Here is a 22,779-nt window from a genome sequence, read left to right as displayed (position 1 = left end):
GTTCAGAAAGGATTGATTTACAGGAATATTCTAGAATCTCATGAGCCACATAGGAAACTGAAAGCATAACATGATGCAAATTAACCCTTTGCAACTTGCTCAAGATGTTCCCCAAGCCATCCATAGTAAACAGCAGGTTTTCAAACTGAATGAGAAGTGAAAAGAAACAATAACTTTGTGACAACTCATATATCTAGACAGTTGAATGAAAACAATGCTAGCAACACACCTAATGCTTGATAAAATGGCCCTGGCATACGGCTACAGCATGTGGCAGCCCAGGGAGAAGGAGTCTCAAAGGATGAAAACAGACGTTTATCACAGAACCATAAAAACAAAATGCATAAATAGTTTGAAATGAGAAGTAAAAGTACATTTTTTGTTTGTATTTTGTTTTTCGAGAGAGGTTTTCTCAGCATAGCTCTGGCTGTCCTGGAACTCTCTTTGTAGACCAGCCTGGTCTTGAACTAGAGATCTGCCTGCCTCTGCTTCCCCATTGCTAGTATTAAAGGCATGTGTCACCACGGCCAGCAAGATATATATAAGTAGTATATACTTTTTTAAAGTAGTAGCTTCCTGCCTCATGTTGTTCTGCACATGTAGCTCATTCTAGTATGAAAACACAATTACAGTATACATTTTCCCTGTCAAATGTGAATATCAGGAGTGTGGCTACACCACTATATGTCCTTCTCGTTATGATTTGTAATTACCTTGCACTAAGCTATATGGAACAGATATCAACCTGTGTCATTATAATTATCCAAAAATCAACAGTTCCCTAATAACAATTGTAAATAGTGAAATTCTCTTAAAATGCCTCTCTGGTCAACCCCAAGCCCTTGATTCTGAAGCACTGATGTACTTCCACCTCCTATTTATACAGACTCCCCTTTCTCCTCCTTCCTTTGCTACCCAGGAACTGGCAAGTCACACATTTGGGGGGGGGGGGGGACAGAGGACTGTCCACCTGGCTTTACAATCAAGCTCCAGGCTGTGGTGACTTAGTTTCCCTTCCTAAACACAGCCACCTCATGTTGACATGTGAGACACACAAGCCCTGCCTGCAAAGCAGCTCTGGCTCATCTGCCTGACTCCAAAGCCATCAACTCCAATAGTCCCTACCCCATAAGCAGTTTCTGACTTGGCCATTTCTGAACCTGAGTTTTCTCTATTTGAGGAAGATTGTTTTCTGTCTTCAGTCTAAACTCCAGCAAGCACTGGCAAATGCGTTGTTCAGATAGCTATGTAATATGTACCTCTCTCCAAAGCCACACACAACAGAACTTTAGCATAGAGTTTTTAGAAACAAGCCATGCTATTCCACTTATCTCTACTTTCGCTCACTCTTATGTTCTTTAGTTACCTATGTTGAAAATATACAAGTTTGTCTTATGAATGAATACTCCTCAACTAACTTTAAGATCCAACTTCAGCAGAGCCAGGTCTCAGGAAGACTTTTTCTATATTCCTCACAGTGACGGGTTCCAATTCTACCTGGGTCCCCTAGGAGTGGCTCTTGGACCATAATCTGTTTTCTCCTCCAGTCTCTGTCCTCCAGGGAGCTTGTGGCACAAGGCCAGTACACAGCCCTGATACCATGCCTGCACAAAGAGACTCACAGGGATCTGCTGAATGACAGGAGCATGAGGAGACAGCAGATAGTCAAGGTTCCCTTCATCTCCATCTCCAAACCTGTGCTTGTGCAGTTCCTGAAAAACCAGGAAAAGCTCTCAGAGTAAAGAACTTTAGGAGACAGACAAATAGGAAGAGGGAAGAAGAGAACCAATTCACAAGGAAAAGTGGATAAAAAAAAATAAAAATAAAATCACAGAATAGGCGAAGAAGGAAGCCAGTGACTCCTTTCCTATATGCTACTGTGATGACTGGGGACAGTTAAAAAGCCTGAACCCCAACATGATTTAAAAACCCCAGGATCCACCTTAAAAGGGAAATAATGAGAGAATGAAGACATGACTATTTCACTGAAGGAAAGGAAAAAAAAAAAAAAAAAAAGGTGCTGATACTTTCAACAACAATCCACATGTAAAAATGCTTATTTTCTCTCTAGTTTGTTATTCAGGTTAATCATACTTACTGGCCTTGGAATAAATCCATGAACCAATCATGCAAAAAATCAACAAAATATGACCACACAGAAGGAAAGACAGGGGATGTTGGTGGCAGCTAGCTCTGTTGTTGCTATGAAGACACACTAGGAATAGCCTCTCCTTCTACATCAATATTCTAGCCTTATCCCAACTCTCTCCTGAACTGACAAAACATTTAACTAGAAAACAGACTAGAGTTATAAGAACGATGTTTGTTATTTGAATATTAAAATCAAAATGCTGCTTAGTTTTCAAACCATAGAGTGAATTACATATAAAAATGTTGAAAATATTGATCATAACTTAAAAAAGTATTTCAAGGATTTTACCAGCAGAAGAGTAAATGATTAATTTTGGATTAAGTGACAGAAAAGAGAGAGTAATTGCTGCATGGCATTTTTAAATTTCAAAATACAGGCAAAAATATAGTCAAACTAAAAGCAATAAAATACTACATAGAAAATACAAGCAATGCATCTTTTATAATGAATGTCTTACTGTTAATTTAAATTTTTTTTAAAAAGGGGGAGATGCCGTACTTTATATTGTGACAGATGAAATGCATTGCCACAACACAAAACCAACTTTTCTATCTAGATTTTTTAACCAGAACAACCAGCTGAAGCAAATAGTTATTTGGATACATCTGTAGATATGATGGGTGTAATTAATTGTTCACTTCAAAACGCAATTCCATGGTATTTTTAATGATTTAGGTATACCCAGCTTTAGTTCTCAGAGCAGACTAAAAATAGTGATTTTAATTTATTCCTGCTGCCTACAATTACCCACAACCATGTATTTTTAAATATTTCCAGCCTATAAAAATTACTAATTTTTGCCACTTGTGTTTATCTGCATTTAGACTTTGATTTGGATAAATTAAGCTCTCAAGTGTTCCTTGCTTTATGAAACTCTGCATGTTGTACACTTCAACACAAATAAATGACTTGTACCATTAGAGGTTTAAATAATGTAATGTATTTCATGCTCAGCCTGGAGCTGGATTCCAATGAAGTTGCTAATGCACGTAATGATTAAGTGTAACTCAAATACTAACTGTGTTGTTGAAAACATGACAGGCAATAATTTGGTCTATTATATTCTGCCATTTAATTGCCTAGTACAGACATTCTCTGACACGTTATGAAGCAATGATTTACAATTATTCAAGCTGCAAAGGTCAGAAAGTGACATTATAATCATCTACATAGAGATCCCTCTAATGCACAAAAACTAGGTAATCACACACACACACACACACACACACACACACACACACACACACACACACACACACACACACCAGTTTAACTGCATTGGTAACTTTCTATTTAAGGTTTCCTAAATCAACTAGAAATAAACATTTCCTAAGCACACTAATGTACAATTTAAATTTTTCTGAAATCTTCTCAAAACTCAGAGGTTAAATATTTGGAAAATGCTTTTATTTTCTCCTGATTAGCTAAATCACATTCAACTATTTAACTATCTCCATATACATCAATCAAGACTTGACACAAGGGAATCTACCAATAAATAACATAGTTACTAATTTACATATACTGGATTTATGCTCCTGAAAAATGACATACAAAAGGTATCATTTCCTGGGTTTACGGAGACCACAGGAGTACTGTAAGTTTTCTGCAAATCTTTAAGATAATTGGTATTGAAATAACAAGAACCTAACTTGATCAGTTTTAGCCCATCACCACTTCTAAGCACTTTCTTTTCCCTATTATACAGTCATGGGAAACCACATGGAAGTACAATAAATTATCAACAGATGAAGGACAGCAGGAGGAAACAGTAACATCATTTACAGTAAGAATAAAACAAAGAATCGAGGAAGGGTTTGAATACCAGAATATGAAAGTAAGACTGGATAAGCAATCTTTTATCACAATGTAAATTTTAACAAAAATGGAAAATAAATGTAGCTAGTGGGAGGAAGTAGATGTTATGTTATTACATGCTACAAAAAACAACCTAGATTAAAAAAAATGAGTAAAAATCAAAGCAATGGAAAAAAAGACACATACAACAAAGAGCAGGAAAATAATGAACAGAAAGGAATAATAAGGAGGATGAGCAACCATGAGCCAGGAAGGCTGGCTGCAGAATTTAAGTGTGTCACTGTGTCACTTAGAACTTCGATCTCCCATTTTAAATGGGGATAGCAAACATAAACTAAATAATAAAAGTCATCAAAATCAGCAAACATGACCAATGTAAAATGCAGCATTTACCACAAAGCACTACACCAATACTAACATTCAGAACACAATCCATATTGGCTTGTTAATTTTATGTGTAATGTGGGGTGCTGAGAACTGATCCTGGGCCTTGTACGTGTTAGACAAAGTTCTACCACTAAGCTATATCCTCAAACACCACATCTAGAATTATTAAAAAATTAACAAAATGTATAAAATGACTTTTAGGGGTTGAGATTTTTCACATTCTTAACAACTAAAAAAAAAATAAAAAAGAGGCTCATGAATTTAACACAAAGATATGCCTGACCTATTTTTTTACCCAAGAAGTAGCTAAGTAAAACTACCAACCTTGGAGCAGGGCAGCTCCGGTGTTTGCTTTTGCCACTCTCAGCACTGTCACACCGCACCTGACTGCCATGTTAACTATGTATCAAGAGCAGAGACTCTAGAACTCTTCTAGTCACACTTAGATGTATGTATAGGGAAAACACTATAAAGAAGATCTACTAGAGCAAGAGATATGGTTCTGGGGTTAAATAAAGAGCACTGGCTGCTCTTGCAGAGGACCTGGATTTGATTCCCATCACCTACAATCATCCATAACTCCAGTTCCAGATCTTAATTAAGCCCTCTTCTAAACTCATGGGCACCAGGGACCAAGAATGCATGTGTTATACAGACACACATGCAGGCAAAACACTCATATGCATAAAATACATATTTTTTAAATACAGCAGCTATACAAGTCAACAAACAAAACTCTGTTCTCCTAGAACTAAGAGTAAACAAACAGATTTACTCTCTATCTGCTTTAAAACATGAACTCTACAGCAATATGTTCATAACATGAGTAGATCAATCTTTCCTATGCAGAACATCAACCCTAAGTCAGAGCCAGACAATGGGAACTAGACTTTCAACTCATTCTGTTTCTTCTGTTAAGATAATTTAAACCCTGCCACACTGTGGCAAACATCTTCCAATAGGGGATAAGGAAAAAAATACCTTCAAATCACTGATCTTGAAGATTTAAAAAAAAAAAAAAATTAAGCCGGGCGTTGGTGGCGCACGCCTTTAATCCCAGCACTTGGGAGGCAGAGGAAGGTGGATCTCTATGAGTTCAAGACCAGCCTGGTCTACAAGAGCTAGTTCCAGGACAGCCTCCAAAGCCACAGAGAAACCGTCTCTCGAAAAACCAAAATAAATAAATAAATAAATAAATAAATAAATAAATAAATAAATCCAGACGCAACAATTTTAAAGGCACTTGTTACATGAAAGTTGACATGTCAGAATTCTAAAACTGCATCTTAGTGGACACTCTAAGACACATAGTTCTCATGGTTCTACAGTCTTCTTACATAAAAACAAGAACAAGCAGCCTGCTACAATAACATTGAACTTACTTGATTGAACATACCATTTCCACAAATTTCACCATAAGAAAACTAAAGGCTACTGAAAAAACAAGTTCAGTTTTATTATTTCAAAAATGTGCCTACCTCAATGTTTTACACATTATTCAACAGGACTATTTGATAAATAACTACTTATAGCCAGATAAAGAAGAGGTCGTTAATAAATTTCCAAAGACTGAAACTAGGATATTAACTACTGGAGAAAAGAAAACAGTACAGGACCTTCTGTTTGTGACAATATTATAGAATTAATGTTCCTGAAAGATCACTTTACCTTTTAAAGCATGATTTTGTAAAAGGTAAAATTTATAGCAATTAAAGCTAATGAAGAAATGCAGCATAGCCTGCTTATGTTCAGGAACTAATGGGTCCACTGAGCATTTGTGAGATTATTTAGCCATCAGTGATAATGAATTGACACTGTCAGCAATGTTAATGTACCAATATTCTCCAGTGTCAGTAGAACCAGTCCACGCTTTTTTGCTTTGCTTTCCATTTAAACTTTTATGTTATTCTCCTATACCTAACACATGAAACAAAGATATACCCATACCTAAGACAGAAAACACAGAACCAAAGATACCTCATACCTAACACAGGAAACACAGAACCAAAGATACACCTTCCTGAACATTGAATTCCTAGTTCATTACTGTTCTACTCAACCTCACTAATCAATCCTCCTAGACTCACTGATGTTCTTCAGAGATTCTGGCTTCACTATAAGGCTATCTACCCTGCTAAAATTAGTGTGTGACTTTTAAACTGAACTTATTTTTAGAAAGAAAGAGAACTATAATTCCACAGGGGATGAAGTTTAAAGGCTACCCTAATTTTCAAAGTCAAGTACTAAAACCTAGAATGCTTTATCCACATCTCTCTCTCTCTCTCTCTCTCTCTCTCTCTCTCTCTCTCTCTCTCTCTCTCTCTCTCTCTCGCACGCACACTCCAATGTGGCTGTCTATGGCAAACCTAAGATTTAAAACATTCATATTTACTTATATTCTATATCTTGGTGATCAAACATAATGCACTAAATGCAATGTTTCCTGTATCTTCAGTAAGCAATCAGCTAAAGAAAGCTATAGTGTTCAAATTATACATTCAGAGACAATGAATTACAAATTGTTTCTGATACTATGTAAAACAGGATTTTTTGAAAATGTTATTTTTCTCTTCCAATATCTTAGTACTCTAAATTTTAAAACTGGATAAAAATTAGATTTCAACTAACTAAATATGCAAGAAACCTACTTATTTTTCACAAACAGGAAAGAAACTGCTTATGCTTCCAAATAACACATTTTCACTGGAGTCAGGATCATCTCCTATAACTCAGAGAATAAAAACACGAAATGAGATGTCTTTTAAAATCATAAGACCTATAGGAATTAAAATGAACCACTTGGGACTTGACCCCGGCATCGAAACTCAGCAGTAACAAAACTCATTCTCCAACTGATCATGAGTGGCTTCAGGGCAAAGGTTCATCTTCATTTACTTTAGCAGCAAGTCACTGAACCATCAATTTGGCCAGGGAATAAATCACACACCACGGTTGATAAAATTGCTTGCAAAGTTATTTGTAAAACTATCTTAAGGGTCAAAAAAATGAAATCGTATCCTGGGAAAATGTATTGTCCAATAAAAAACAGAACTGCCCCTGACCTAAAGGATGTTTACATGTTTACACGCTCATGTCAACCTGGGGAGCCTTCTCTATAAGCATAATATATGCATGCTGCATACTTTAACTGAACCTATGAATTGCAGATTTCTTTAGTTTCGCATAAAGTACTTTATATGATGTACTTATTAGTTAATTTCTCTAGCATAATAACATTAAAATATATTTTAATAAGTAGAGTCTTAAAATCCACCTCTGAATGTCCTATGATACAACATATATGTCACAGCACTTTAAAACCTTTTAAACATTCTTGCTAAATTAATTAGTTTTACATTAAGGTCCCTCAGTGCTTTCTATGAAATGTAACATACCTGAGTGACAATTAAACATTATGAATGACTCTACAAAGAACCATGAATTGAAAAAGGAAACTAGTTTTAACCACACAACACAAAAGTACATTACACACTGTTTTTACCACATCATCTCTCAAGTGATCTGTTAACCAGGCATCTGAAATTAAATCTTTTGTTTTTCCTTATAGAATATGTCCAATTGATCCAAAGAGCCATTAATGTGATTAAAATTAAGGCAGTATAGCAGAAGAAAAAAAAACATACATATGCACTCCTAAAGCTATATTATCTGGGGCGGGCGGGGGAGGGGGGGTTGTCTTTAAATGGAATTTATAGTTCTCTCTGGCAATGTGAATGAACATCCTATAATTTAGTCAATTTACAGATTACAGGTTCAAATTGACCTTGTAGCCCATAAAATTGCTCATCTCCAGAGCAGGATTAGAAGTGGGAGAAGAGTGTCATAACTGTACTTAAGGAATTTACCATCACAAAGGAAAGGAGGGAACGCACGCATCATTTCGCCACTCTTACTCATATCAGTTTGGAATTCTCAAACAATAGATGCCCCGCACACAGCTCCTGGCTCACCCAGCAGAGGTGGCTTCCATCTACTCACCCACAGACGTGACACTTGTACTCCCTCATCCCAAGGTGCCTTTTCACGTGGTTTCTGGCATCTCCGAGCTGAGCTGTGGCAAAATGGCATATCTTGCACTTGAACGGTTTTGATCCTGAGTAAATGTAACATAAAATAAGATTTGGACTTGAATAACACATAACTAACAGGCTTTTAAATGGGGAGGGTAAACTAAATCTTAAATTAAGCCTTCAATCTGATTAAGAATTTCATCCCCAAAACATAATGCATGAATTCATGTATAACTTTCTTGATCCCATAATTATCTCACCTAGGTTTTAATGTTTTAGTGAATATTGCCAATTCTCAATAACGTTTCTAAGATTTAAAGTCAAATGCTGCATGCCACTAAGCAGCTTCAATGAGCTGAGTAACATTACACATTTTTCATACAACTGACAAAAATACTTCTTGAAGGTATTCTATTTTAAAATGGAATAATTAAAAACACAAATATGAACAAGGCCACTGGTATCTACAAAGTGTCCTGTTGAGGGTATTTCTCAGTGCCCGTCCAATTTCCTCAGATTTCTCCAGCTTTGAATTTATTTGCACAAACCGCGGTAGCACAGTTGGTCTGCCACTGACCTCAAAGACTCTTTATATGACTGTTTTACTACCATCTCCACAAACATAGGACTGCACAGCACATAACTGCTGTGTTCCTGTCATCATTCCAGTTCTGTGATGAATCAGCAAACCACAAGTGTCAACATCTTGGTTACTGAGTTCACTAACAAGTATTTCAACACAAGAGGCTCAGTAACAACAAGAAAAAGGCTTTAACTCCAAAGCAAGAAACTCACCCCCCCCCCTTTCAGTGAACAGCATCACTGTGATGGGTAAGACACTATTCATTCATTACTCAACCCTTCAGTGACAGGAAGTAACCATCTCCTCAGGATGAAGATATGAACAAACTGTCTTCCTGTTTTCTAACTAGTACCTCTTGAAATAAATTGAAATAATAAAGACCACAGCTTAAAGCATAGTGTTTCCAGACTTTTCATGTCATGATTAGTATCTATTTTGTGAAGTAACTCCTCCAAAATGGTTAGAAAATAAAATCTGTAAATTTCAAAAATTATAGAGCATAAATAAAAAATTTATCTTCAATCAATGAACATTGGAAAAATAAAAGTCCTCCAAGAGGGAAACAAAATGCTTGAAACTGAAGCACTCAAGAAAAAAATTAGACTCTAAAATTTTAATTTAATTCTCAAAAGGTGACAAAAAAAAGTGAAGCATTTAATTTCAACCTTCCAACAGAAATCTTAAAAAGAAAGAAGGGGGAAAACAAAGCCAACAGTACTACATAGCAGACAAGGCTGAGTATTTCACTGTCCAATGACCACGAAGCCGAGCTCTTAATACTTCAAATTTCTATGGTTAGAAGTAGGTGTAAAGTATTTCTAACACCTGACTGGTTCTATCTAGTTAAGGTTTATATGTTTAAATACCAAAGGCAGGTTGAGGTTTCAGCTTACAGCAATCACATTAATCAATCATTTTGGAAACAACAGTTGATTTAAATGGTCCTGATAAAATTAAGCTATCATGACTATGAAACATTTTAGTGGAGCCAGAATCCTGTAACAGACCTTCTGAAAGGTTAAGAGTCAATCTGCCTGTACTTTAAGTTCAAGTGCTTTTTCAAGGACAATTTGTAAATTATTAATAAGCAGTAAATTCAGGACCTCTAATAAAAAAAAAAAGGATAAAACTCCTCAACATTTAACTGAACAATGACTGGGAGAATCAGATGTAGACGCCCCGTGGCCTTGTGGCTTCACTCAGACGGCCTGAGTTCTAACGAGCTCCATGCAGGTGGTGCTAACACCACAGCGGATGGTCAGAAGCTGCTGTGGTTTTAGTCTGCTGTCTGTGAGGAAGTCCTTCCCAAGCCTCGGGGCTCACTGATGCCGTGTACGGACTCCACACAAATCAGGGATTCTGTTAACTGCTCTGCTTAGAAAGTCAGGGAGGCCTTTACTCCCAGCTAACTGTCAGGGCAGGCTGTGTTAGCTTCTCCTTCCCATGTCATTAGCATTCCAGAAGCAGCTGAGGAAATCCTCTCTTTAAGAAAAGGAAGCCAGTCCTTTTACCTCAGTTCCTTAGAGATAATATTTCTTTTTTTACAGTTGCTATACGATACACATTATGAAATGGATCCAGGCACATGTTTATAACATAAAACCTGTAAAATCACATATTTCTAAATTTCCCTTTCTCTTAGATGTATTTTAGTATTAAAAACGTCGCGAACTATCTTGAATGGATTCCTTGGAGCAGCATTATCCTCAAAAGGTATTTTTTTTTAATTTTCTTTTTCTTTTTGTCTTTAAGATTTTATAAAGGGAAAAAAAAATAAAACTAAAGTGGCCCTAAGTTTCTGGTGCCTGATTATTTACTAAACAAATCCCAAAGACCTGAAAATTCAGTCTGCACTCAGACCTAAAGGTCATGCATGCCTCTGCTGCATTCTTGCTTCTCTGCATACACAGATGTGGCACTAACATTCAGAAGGAAGGACAGGATCCTTCAGATCTTAGCAGAGGGGCGAGGTAATGCAGATGCATGGATATCCTGCAATGCTTGCTCACTATAGTGTAAACCCCAAGTGTTTCCTGAGCATTTGAACACTTCATTCATTCATTCATGCATTCTTTCATTCATTTGCTCATTCATCTACCCATAAACAAATTGCACTGAATGCCAGCTATAAGTAGAGTATGTACAGAGTAAGTAGTGAATGAAGTCAGTTCCTTCCAACTGTGCTCAGTCTACAAATTAAGTCTTGGTGGTCTGTGTCATCTCTAAAGTATCGCGCAAGGACTTAGAGACACCCTGCACTAATTTGGAGTTTTCAGTGAAGTCACACACACCAAATATATATACACATAAGAACATTCTCAAGGGTGTAGTGACCAGAGTACTGTGAACACAAGCAGAATGGCTTCCCAATGTCTTGAGGTTTAAGGATATCTTTCATGTCCTGTGACATAAAAGCATTAAGAGACTACTGCACAAGAGATAACCCCCTGCTCCATGAGCTCTTCTAATGCTAGTGGGAAGAGGCCTGGTAATCAGGCGGAGTGTTTCACACCACCAATGCCCAGGAACTGAGATGATTTCTTTCTACAATTCCTGATAGCCAAGACTCATTTCCTCAGAATGCGGCTTTTACCATGCTAAGAATAATTACAACAGGTTACACAACACATATAGCAAATTCCAAATATGGAAATGGGTTGAAGAGCAAGCCCTTTTCCAGCCAGGCAGTAATAATGGGCCCTGCATTACTCCTTCATAAATAAAAGCAGATTACCAGAAAGTCATCCATTTTAAGATATTCCAAGAAAGAAAAGAAAAAAAAAAAAAAAACATGAAACTAAAACCTGCAGCTGGGTGGTGGTGGCGCACGCTTTTGATCCCAGCACTCGGGAGGCAGAGGCAGGGGGATCTCTGTGAGTTTGAGACCAGCCTGGTCTACAAGAGTTAGTTCCAGGACAGCCTCCAAAACCACAGAGAAACCTGTCTCGAAAAACCAGAAATAAATAAATAAATAAATAAATAAATAAATAAATAAATAAATAAATGGAAGAAAGAAACTAAAACCTAAAGAGCAACTTCCCCCAAAACAGTGACTTGCAAAACTGACATGGTGGGCTGGTCCTCCGTGCTCAGGAAGGGAGTGTTCTACAGTGCTTCAGAACACCTTAAAAATGCACTTGATGATAAGACCAACAGAAGAGCCAAAAAAAAAAAAAAAAAATGCTAACTTTTCCTAAATGTTCCAATCAATGATGTAACTTATATAAGTAGGGCTACTCTGTCACATATTGATAGCTACCTCACTTTCACGTCCACATTAACTTGATTTTAAATGCAATTAATATATATAGTCAAGGAAGACTAATGGACTACATTCTGCACTTAACCTGGTAGACATTTTCAAATGGCACAAGTGACCAGTGCAAACCTATTTTGCATTGTAAACGACTAAATAAATCTTAATGGATTAAGAATGATCAGCTATCAACACACAAGGGAAATTAAGTGCTGAAATGCCTACATTGATTATTTTAAATTATTAGCCTTACTCTGTTCTTGAATTTGTATGCTTTTAGTGAGCTTTAACACATTTACAAGACTTATTGACTATAATTACAAGAGAATTCAAGTAATGGACACATCAATTATAAGCAACATGTCTTGACCAGACAGTTGCATAAAGAATTCTAAAGAGAGCTCCATTAGCATCTTCCTCTTAGTTTTATTCAGCTTTATCTGACTTAGGAAGAGGGCATGTTAAGAAAACACATATTTTCCATGCTGAAGAATAGACTGGTATATAATATCATGTCATTTCAGAGTGTGAGAAGCAACAACAGAAGTACCAAGAATGCAAACAAATAAGCACTTGAACGTCCTACAGAAATGGCTCTACTGCATGTTGCTACTGGAGACCAGATCCACACAGGGACTGTGGTGTTTATAATTCCTGAACTATGAACTGATCTGTTACTTTCTTTAAGGGAAAGGTTTCATCTACCTTTAATCAACCTCAACTACTGATAATGCTCTGTATCTTTCTCCATGTAACCATGCACTAAGTTTCAAAAACTGCAGGAATTTAAAGTATAGATTTAATAATATGCCATTATTTAAAAGTACAGTAAAACAAACCTTACAGTTTTAATGAAAATATGCTCATTGAAATGTGAATTTATTATTCAAATCCACTCATAAATTCAACCATGTAGACAGAACTTGTCTAAGCTGAGCACAATGATTTAGAAAAGCTGTCTATTGAAAATAAAGAATGTATGGCAGGTTTATAGAAATACTGCAGTCAATTTCTACATAAATTTACAACAGTGGATTATGCATTTTTCACCAAATATATATATTTTTAAGAATCTCTCCCCAAACTAAACATTAACATGGAATACAGACCCTAAATCAGATACTATACCTCAATGAAAACCAAACTCTAATACATGTTTAGGAAACTATGTTCACAATTTTGGTCCTTGAAAGTAGACTCTTACTGCTGGGAGTCACACTTGTAGATACAAACTATAGGTTGATGAATATTTTTAAATTTCTAATATCTTAAGGGAGGGAGCGATGGCTCAGCAGTTAAGATCACTGGCTTCCCTTCCACAAGACCCAGGTTAGATTCCCAGGGGGTCCAATGCCCTCTTCTGGCTTCCATGGGCACTGCAGGCATACATTGCACAGACACACACACGGGCAAAAACACATTAAAAAAATAAAGGTTAAATTTTTGAGGATGTAGTGGCACACACCTTTACAGAAGAGGGGGAGGAAGTATTGTAGAAGTCAGGGGGGTCAAGGACACCGTAAGAAAATGGCCCACAAAATTAACTAACCTGGGCTCACAGAGGCTCAAAGAGACTTAACTGACAATCAGGGAGCTTGCATGGGACGGACCTACGTCCTCTGTATATGTTATGGTTGTGTAGCTTAGTCTTTTTGTGGGACTCCTAACAGTTGGAGGGGGGTATCTGTCTCTGACTCTTTGGCTTGCTTTTGGGACTTCTTTGACTGATTTGTCTTATGCAGCCTTAATACTAAGGGTATTAAGGGTAATACACCTAGTCTTATTGCAACTTAATATGCCATGTTTGACCTGGGAAGCCTGCCCTTTTCTGAGGCATAGGAGGAGTGGATCTGGGGAGAGAGGAGGCTGGGGAGAGGAAATGGGAGGGAAGGAGGGAGGGGAAGTGCAGTCCGGATGTAATATGTGAGAGAATAATAGAAGATAAATGTGAGGGTGTGGTGCACACGCCTTTAATACCAACACTTGGGAAGAAGAAGCAGGTGGATCTGTGTGAGGTGAGAATCAACCAAGGCTACATAGTAAGTTTCAGGGCGGCCAGGGCTACACAGTGAGGCGCCGTTTCAAAACTAAGAATTTTACTAAAGGCTAAAAGCTATTTAATATGCTCTCCAAAACCACAAAGTGTCATTCCCTGTAACTTAGGAAAAAAACAAATGAAAAACAGAAAAAAAAAATAGGAGTTTTATAAAAGCATCTGATGGTGCTTTTGACAAAAGTAAAAGAAATCTGTTCACTCCTCTGCCTTTAGAATCTCTAAGGCTAAACTGCCTCTGGAAATGTTAAATGTCAACACTTCTTAGATACAAGCAGAGCACCACATAAACATGAAATACGAATTAGGCAGAAGGCCCACAAGCAAATTCAAATGGGGTTTCATACTTGGTTGTGACCCAAAGTCCAAACTTCATCAATCTTTTGCACTTTATAGGAAAATATAGGCTTGCTACAAGGGTTACATACCTGTATGAGTCCGAATGTGAGCCAGGAAGGCCATGGAATTGCTACTCCGACACATCTTCCCACAGTACTTGCAGATATTCCCTTGGTTTTCTTCCCTCTCTCGATTGATTTGCTCGGTGTCTTCCACTATGTACTTATTTACCTCTCGCAGCAATTCCTCATGTTGCCCTTTAATATGCAGAAATAAATTCTGTTCAGAATCAAAGGGCTCTGTACACTTGACACATTTGAAAGTGGCTCCTCCCTCTGGAAGCTCTTCTACACTGGCTTGTTCATTTCTCATATGACCAGCACTAGCCAAATGCTGGTGAAGGTTGCTCTCAGTATAGAATGATTTTCCACAAAGTAAACAATGAAAGTGTTTCTCTTTTGTAGGATGCTTCATGGCTATATGAACATTCAGCCCACTCAGTCCATCTGCTAAGAAACCACAATCATCACATCGGATTCGTGTGGACTCGCCAAAGGAATTGCCTTCAACTTTCCTCCTCTTCAAGCCTTGAGCACTTTCCTTTAGGGGCAATTCACTAACTCTCGCCCCTGTAGCCATTAGCCCTTCTTCTGACTGATCTACTAACTCACCATCCTCACAAGTTTTTATTCTAATTATGGAAGAATCAAACCGGCCAAAACTGTACATGGTTTGCCCTTTATCATCAATACTTATTATAGTTTCATAAACATCATTACTGTCAACTGTGTCATCAGAAGCTGGGCCATCTTCTTCCAAAACACTTTCAGTTCTATGTTTCGAATTCATCAGAACTTCCTTCTTCTCGACAACAGATGCATGCACATGTTTGAAATCTTCTGAACTCTGTTCACATCCAACTTTGTTTTGGTCGCCACCATCCAGGTGCAGATGATCTCTTGGTATTTTCAGCACAACAGGGGAAGTAGCTGCAGCTGAGTGGCCCCCATCTAAGTCTCCAGAACAGAGGGTCTTGTCCGGAACTTTCCTTGCACTATCATCAGCGCTGCCTCCCTCATCTTCACAGTGTGTGCTTAAGTCACCAGCATCATTCAACATGCCGTGCTTTCTCTTTGCTGTCTCACAGTCCACAGCAGAGCTTCCTGGATTTTCATTTTGAAGACAGTCTGGGAAGCCATGATTAGAGGGAGTACTAAGGGACACTATCTCTCGGGGTTTTATACTTTTGTCCTTAACAAGGGGCTGTTGCAAGGTCTCACAAAAGGAATGATCTTCCTCAGGCACAATCTCCACTGAGTCAGTAGCACAGAGTACTTTAGACATATCTAAATTAGTATTCTCATCTAGAACAGAACAGCCTGCAGCATTTCCAGATTTGAGAGTACCACATGACTGATCTGGTGTTATTTTCAATTCCTCGGGGTTTTGGGAATGCTCCTCTTGACTCAGAAGGATGCTTTTGGACATTTCTGAAGAACCTGCATCCGCACTGGAAGAGTTGAGGTAAGACTGCCTTTTCATTTTATGCTTCTCCGTTGCAGCATGTCTCGTCATTTCTCTGCGCGTCACTGCGTAGTAATCACAAGCCATACAATAAAACTCAAACTCTTTGGTGTGCTTCCTTTTCACGTGCAGTTCTAGTGAAGCAGCAGAGTGGGCACTGAACTCACAGTGGACACATTTATTGTCACCTGAACCTGCAACATCTCTCTGAGAGCATGCATCACTCTGCTGCAGAAGGTCCTCTGTCTCTAGAGACATCTGCCCCCTTTTATCAGAGAGTTGACTGCTAACTTCTCCCTCTACAGAATGAAATGCACTTGCAGCTTCAACTTCTACTGCACTTGCACAATCAACCACTGGCTTATCTAAAGTAGATGTATCCGACTCTGTGGATTTGTTAGCCTGCTCGTCAGAAACAGTCACTGCTGGAGGGGCATTCTTTTTACATGCTTCAAGATTACCCCCTTCTGGGCCAACAATTATATCTGAACTCTGTTTCCCATTTGCTTCTATTTCTACCCGTCCTTTATGTTTCTTGGTGGCACAATGTCGTTCCATATCTCCTTTAGTGACAGTATAATACTTACATACTTTGCACAAATAACTATACTGGTGGCTGTGTTTACGCCTGATGTGCACGGTCAAATTTGTAATACTAGAGGCCAAAAGTCCACAGTGTGAACAAGTCCGAGAAATGCTGCCTTTGGGCCTCCCTCTCTTTGGAGTAGTGGCTAAGGCTAATTCCTCATCTTTGGTGATGACATCAGACTGTGGCAGTTCCTTAGGAGTTAGCAAACTCTGCTCACGATGGAAAGGCTCCTGTAATCTCACACCAACATGGCCTTCGGGCCTTCCACTCCCAGAACTGTTAGACTCCTCTTTTTTATCATTTGCACCTATGCATACCCTTTCAATACACTCTTCAAAACTTAAACCAATATTATTTTTCTTAGCATTTTCAAGATGTTTGCTTCTTTTAATGTGCTTCTCCATTCCTTCCTTGCTCAGTGAATACAGATTACATGCTTTACAAAGGAAGTGGTAGTCTTGACCATGCCGAAGCTTTATGTGTCTTGTGAGGACAGTGGAAGACCTTGTTTTATAAAAGCACTTCTTACACTGAAATTGAGGCTTACTTGAATGCCTTGCTTCAGTTCCATGGCTTACTCTCAACTCAGTGGGATCTGCCTTAGCTGCTTTCCCTGACTCTTCTCTAGAATCGTCCATGTTTTCTGATTCTAAAGTACTTAAAGGTGAAACAGACGCCATCTTTGGTTGAACCACTAAGCTATTATGCATCTCAGTTGCTCTGTGTTCTTCCACATCTTTCTCAGACAAGAAGAGATTACAAGAGGTGCAAAAAAAGCCCATGCTATGCTTTTCCTTCATATGGTCTCTAAGACTCATTTCATTCAAGGAAATGAAGGAACAACACTGACAGCTGAGGACAGGAGTCATGTCCTGATGCTGATTACTGTGCAAGTGTTTCTCTAAGTCTTTCCTTGATGGACTAGAATAGTTGCAAGTCTGACAGTGAAACTGCATCTCTCTTGCATGGCACCCTTTAACATGAATTTCCAAGTCTGTCTTGTCTGCAGCTATATGACCACACTCTGGAGAGGTGCACAGGACCTGGAGGTCAGAAGCTGGCTTTACTGGCAGGGAGCCAAGCTGTGTGGAGTCTGAAAAACAGGAAGCTGTCTTGTTCTGCATCACTTTTGGGTCATCTGAGGTAGTCACACACAGACTTTGGACATCCTTGCTCCTTTGAAGTTGCTCTGTCACTGGCTGCGTGTCATTTGTTTTCATCTGTGTTCTAAAGTGTTTCATATACACCCTCTGAGTTTCACTTGCACTCCTTTTATTAATTCCTAGAAGATTATACCTTTTCTTTGCCTGGCCCTTTAAAGTAAAAGTACCACTTCGTCTGCGAAAGCTGTTACCCAACATTAGGATATTCCTCTCAGATCTTGGCCTTGAGGTGGCACTGATGCTAATATGAGCTATCTGGAGGGTATTTCTGATGGGCTCTGACTTACCTAAAAGACCCTCTGAGCTGACTAAGCCCCCTAGCTGTTTATTCTGGTTTTCAGGATTTTGAACTACACCTAAAGTAGCATTTTCCTCAACAATTTCTCCTTTCCCTGAGGAGGTATTCCTAGATGGCACCATTTGGACAAGCAGCTCACTCCTCCCACCATTACGTTCAGAAGGGGCTCCTCTGCAGTCTTTAAATTTGTTCCCAGTATTCTGCACTCCTTTTGAATCCCCATTCCTTGCAATTGGTTTAGAAGCCCTAGGTTTTGTTCTAACATTCTTTGTTCCCATGACACAGGCTTTTTTAGGAAAAGGTTGTTTTGTTAAGATTTGTACAAATCCTCCACGAGCAGCAAGATTCTGACGCCGAAGATGTGTTTTGCCAAGATAATGTGCATTCAACAGGTTTTCTTCGGCACACTGGAAGCCACAGAGGTCACAGGAGAAGGTTTTCTGTGGCCCATGAGTATGTTTGACATGCATGTGAGGAGGAGATGAGCTGCTCTCTGCTCTGTGGCTACAGTGGCAGCAGGCACATTCCTTGTCCTGTTCCACGTGACATTCCACATGCTTCTCCAAAGCAGAGCAAGAGGAAAATGAATGGCCACACATGCTGCACTTGAGAACTGACTCTGCATTTCCAAAGCTACAACCAATGCTCATTTCTTCTGGAGGAAAAGGAGTGTGTCTTTCAGGAACAAGGGAACTCATTTCCTGAGCAGGCTTTCTCACTGCATCTGCTTTCAAAGGAAGCGTATCAAACATGCTAAAATCGCAGGACGGGGAGAAGTCACTGGGAAGGGCTCTGCCTCCATCTGAGCTGATGGTCGGAAAGGCCTCCTTCCGTGCTTCAGCTGAATGGACACTAGCTTCCACAGTGTCCAACCCACAGGTGCCCTGCTCTCCCATCTCAAGGGGCTCCACCACCTCTATTCTCATCCGTTTGGAAGCAAGTTCACTTCTGTCTTCCTCCACAGCAACACTGTCCAAGCTGGATGACTCTGACAAGCCCCTTTTGTTTGTAAAATTCTCAGAGGCATTTGCTATCCCATCAGATACAGGCCCACAAATGGCATCATGGGATGAAATGCTTTTCATGTCTCTTGCTTCCTCATCCTCATCATTTTCATGTTTATTATCAGAATCCATTCTTAATAAAGTTCTGGTGATGTTTCTTCTGTCAAAGTTGAATTTAACTACAACTTATAATCTGTGAAATAAATAAAAATGGCATTAAAGCTTTGAACATAAGAAAGTGCTAGTTTCTTAGTCTGAACCTAAGGAAGAAAAACATGATGAAATTAAAATCAATGAAGTTTCCTCCATACTTGACCAAACCTGGCCACATGTATAAAGTTCTTTTTGCAAAATAGGCAATCTTACTGAGTGTGGTGGTTCATACCTGTAATCCCAACAATTCTGAGGCTGGCTCAGGATGATTGTCTTATGATCAAGGCCATTCAAGGTTACACAGTGACTGACAGGCCAAGGAAGACTACACATTAAGACTCCCATCTTTAAAAAAATAAAAAATCTGTGGACACCACTGTTAATTCCCAAAACAATACTACACATCTTCATAGTCAGGAAAGGGATACTCTCCAAAACTCCTCACCTTTAAGTCTGTGAAACAGTAGATTTCAGGTGACTTCTTTTTAAACAAAGAAGCCTTCTCTTTCAGATTCTATTGTAGTGGATTCCCTCCCTATAAAACAGATGCAAACCAAACCAACGTCTGGAGCACTTGCCTTCCTTCCCTGTGTAGACTCTAACAGGCACTAAATGATGATATAAGGTAACTGCTTTGTCCCTTGCCCCTAAAGTAAAAGCTTCACCATGACTGTTCTCAGTAGATCTCAATTAACACCATATATTCTCATCACAGCTCACCAAATCTTTTGCCAAAGAAAAGTCACTCCTCTTCCAGGTGTCAATCAATTTCCTTATCTCACTGTCATTTTTGTGTTGTCTGAAAGCAACACAACCAATGGTAAAGGAAAATGTCAGTGGTACAAAATTAATGGAGTAAGCTTTTTGGAGGGAGGGGAATTACCCTGAAAGAATGCCTCAAAAGTCAGTATTACTGATTTTATTTGTCACTGTCATAGTTAATTAAATTAACATATATCACTTTCCATTTCTTTTATACTATGATTGAAATTTTTAGCCAAATGTGATTTTATTTGAAGTTAATAAAAGTCATTAACAAATAATAACATTTTAAACTATTTAGCACTTTTTCCACATATGACAAATAAAAATTATTCCTGTTACTTAAAAGTGGAGAACAAATATGTAAGGCATAGAATCAAATAAATAAATGATAAAAGAAAAAAACAGACTTTTATCAAAATTAAAAACTTCCAAGGTCACCAATTAGAAAGTGAAAAAAAGAACCCTTTGAACAGGACTTTGATTGTTTTGTATTATTTCAATTACATATCTGATAAGGCATTTGCTCCTATACTATTCAAAGAACTATTACAATAATTTCAAAATGAAGAATCTGATTATAAATTTCCCCATGGGAAATACAAAACAGCCAACCGCACATGAAATAAAAAATAAATAAAAGTAAAATCCCATACATCATTAGTCATAGGTGAAATGTAGTCAGGATCACAACAGGATTATGCTTTCTAGTTACTAGAATAAAAGAAAACAAAAAGTCAGATCACAATAGGGCTCTACAATGAGCCTACAAACAAAGCACCAGGGAAATCAAGGCAGGACAGCCACTTGAGTCACGTTCCAGAGATGGTCAAGGCTAGGCTAAGTGGCACTGCAAGACTTTGTCAAGAAAAGAAAGTGAGAGGTGGGGGAAGAAGAAGGGAGAAGAGGAAAGGGGGAAGAACGGGGAAGGAAAGAGGAAAAAGGCGGAATCACAACAAATAATGGTGAAGATGTGGAGCTACCAGAATCTTCCTACATGGCTAATGCAAGCTGAAGAAAAAACAGCTCAGGAGTCCAGAGGATGCCTCCTGATATCATTATCAACATGCAAGCTCCAGGGTTCAGCAATTAAAAGCACTTGGCCCCAAGCCTGAGTGCCTAGGAAACCATATGGTAGGAAACACCCTGCAAAGCTGTCCCTCTGACTTCTAGAAGCTGTGACACATGTGCACACACACAAACACTGTTAAAAATCAGGGGATGGCCAGGTGGTGGTGGCACACGCCTTTAATCCCAGCACTAGAAAGGAAAAGGCAGGAGGATCTCCGTGAGTTCAAGGCCAGCCTGGTCTACAGAGTGAATTCCAGGGCAGCCTCCAAAGCTACAGAGAAACCCTGTTTTGAAAAAGAAAAGAAAAAAAAATCAGGGAATGAGAGAAGACAAAGCTCTGGAGTTGGGTATACAGCTCAGTGGTAGAGTTTCACCTGGCATATAAATTAAGGCACTAGACTGTCAAAAGAAATGTATATGAGACACAGAGCTCTGTTCCCATATGTTCTCTGAAGACATCCCCTGCATGGCCCTTTGTAGTCCATTCCCAGAAGTATACACCCCCGCTCCTCACCACCCACCCCACACCCTCAACCACAATTTAGAATCCTTCCACAGTAGTCTGCTCTACAAGTTCCTATAAATGGACTCATATACCAAGAATTGTGGGGAAGGGGTGTCTGGCTGCATTTTGCTCAGCAAGGTGTTTTTGGTTGCACATGTCAATACAATGTCCCACTGCATTGTTGAGTGTGATAAACTACATGGAAATAACAGAACTCTGCTGATAGACATCTGAGCGATTTCTTTTTGTTACTATTATGGTAAAAATGCTGTGAGTATTCTTGTACATGTCTTTTCACAAATAATGTTTTTCATTTCTTTTAAGTAAATACCTAGGGCAAATCTAACTTTGTGAGAAACTGCTTGACTGATTTTCAAAGTAAATGTACTATTCTAAACTGCTACCTGCCATGTGTGAGACCCCACCAAGAGTCATGCTAGTGGATGTATATGATTTTAATCTGTATTTCCCCGGTGACAGTGACAGCGTGTGTGCATTGTTAGCCTTTTCCTCATTTCTTAACTTGGTTCTTTCTTTTCCTTATTGACATGGATTCTGAATTTGAAATCCTCTGTCAGATATGTTTTATAATACTTTTTCCTTTTTCCTTTTTATTAATGATGTTTTGTATAAAAAGCTTTAAACTTTAGTGAAACCAATGCCTTTCCTATTCCTGTTATGGGTGTGTGTGGGGGTGTGTGTGTGTGTGTGGGGGTGTGTGTGTGTGTGTGTGTGTGTGTGACTATTTCCTGTTTCTCCACGCTCAAATATAAACCATGGTTTATTTTATCCATCCATATATCCAAAGGGCCTACAACATTTCCAGTCTCTAACACAATGCTAAAATAAATGAATGTTGGCCTGGCATAGTGATGCACACCTTTAATCCCAGTGCTTGAAAGGCAGAGGCAGGCAGATCTCTGTAGCACAAATAATTAAAAATAAAGAGAGAGAGAGACAGGTATTGGGGTTCAAGGTGAAGATCAGAAAAGCAAAGCAGCCAAGTCAACAGAGAACTCTTACCTCTACCAAGACTGAGGCAATCTTATGCTAAACATGGCTGGAGACTAACTGCCAGGTCTGACATCCTG

At 38.7% G+C, this 22,779-nt stretch overlaps 1 protein-coding gene across 3 annotated transcripts in view; it reads right to left on the bottom strand.

Moving 5' to 3' along the window:
• Znf407 (zinc finger protein 407) overlaps window positions 1-22,779 on the bottom strand; it is a 379,395-nt gene that overhangs the window by 332,105 nt on the left and 24,511 nt on the right. For 2 of the 3 annotated variants that reach the window (XM_027403715.2, XM_035440299.1), the window contains exons 2-3: window positions 14,709-19,390; window positions 8,357-8,471 (exon numbers count right to left, since the gene is read on the bottom strand). In XM_027403715.2, the coding sequence (XP_027259516.1) occupies window positions 8,357-8,471; window positions 14,709-19,329 (4,736 nt within the window). In that variant the 5' untranslated portion in view covers window positions 19,330-19,390. Of the gene's footprint in view, window positions 1-8,356; window positions 8,472-14,708; window positions 19,391-20,070; window positions 20,185-22,779 lie in introns of those variants that run through there. The other variant, XM_027403716.2, reaches the window with a different exon arrangement.

This window comes from Cricetulus griseus, chromosome 2 (genome assembly GCF_003668045.3).
Source record: "Cricetulus griseus strain 17A/GY chromosome 2, alternate assembly CriGri-PICRH-1.0, whole genome shotgun sequence".
Lineage (NCBI taxonomy): Eukaryota > Metazoa > Chordata > Mammalia > Rodentia > Cricetidae > Cricetulus > Cricetulus griseus.
This window is presented reverse-complemented; position numbering and strand designations above follow the sequence as displayed.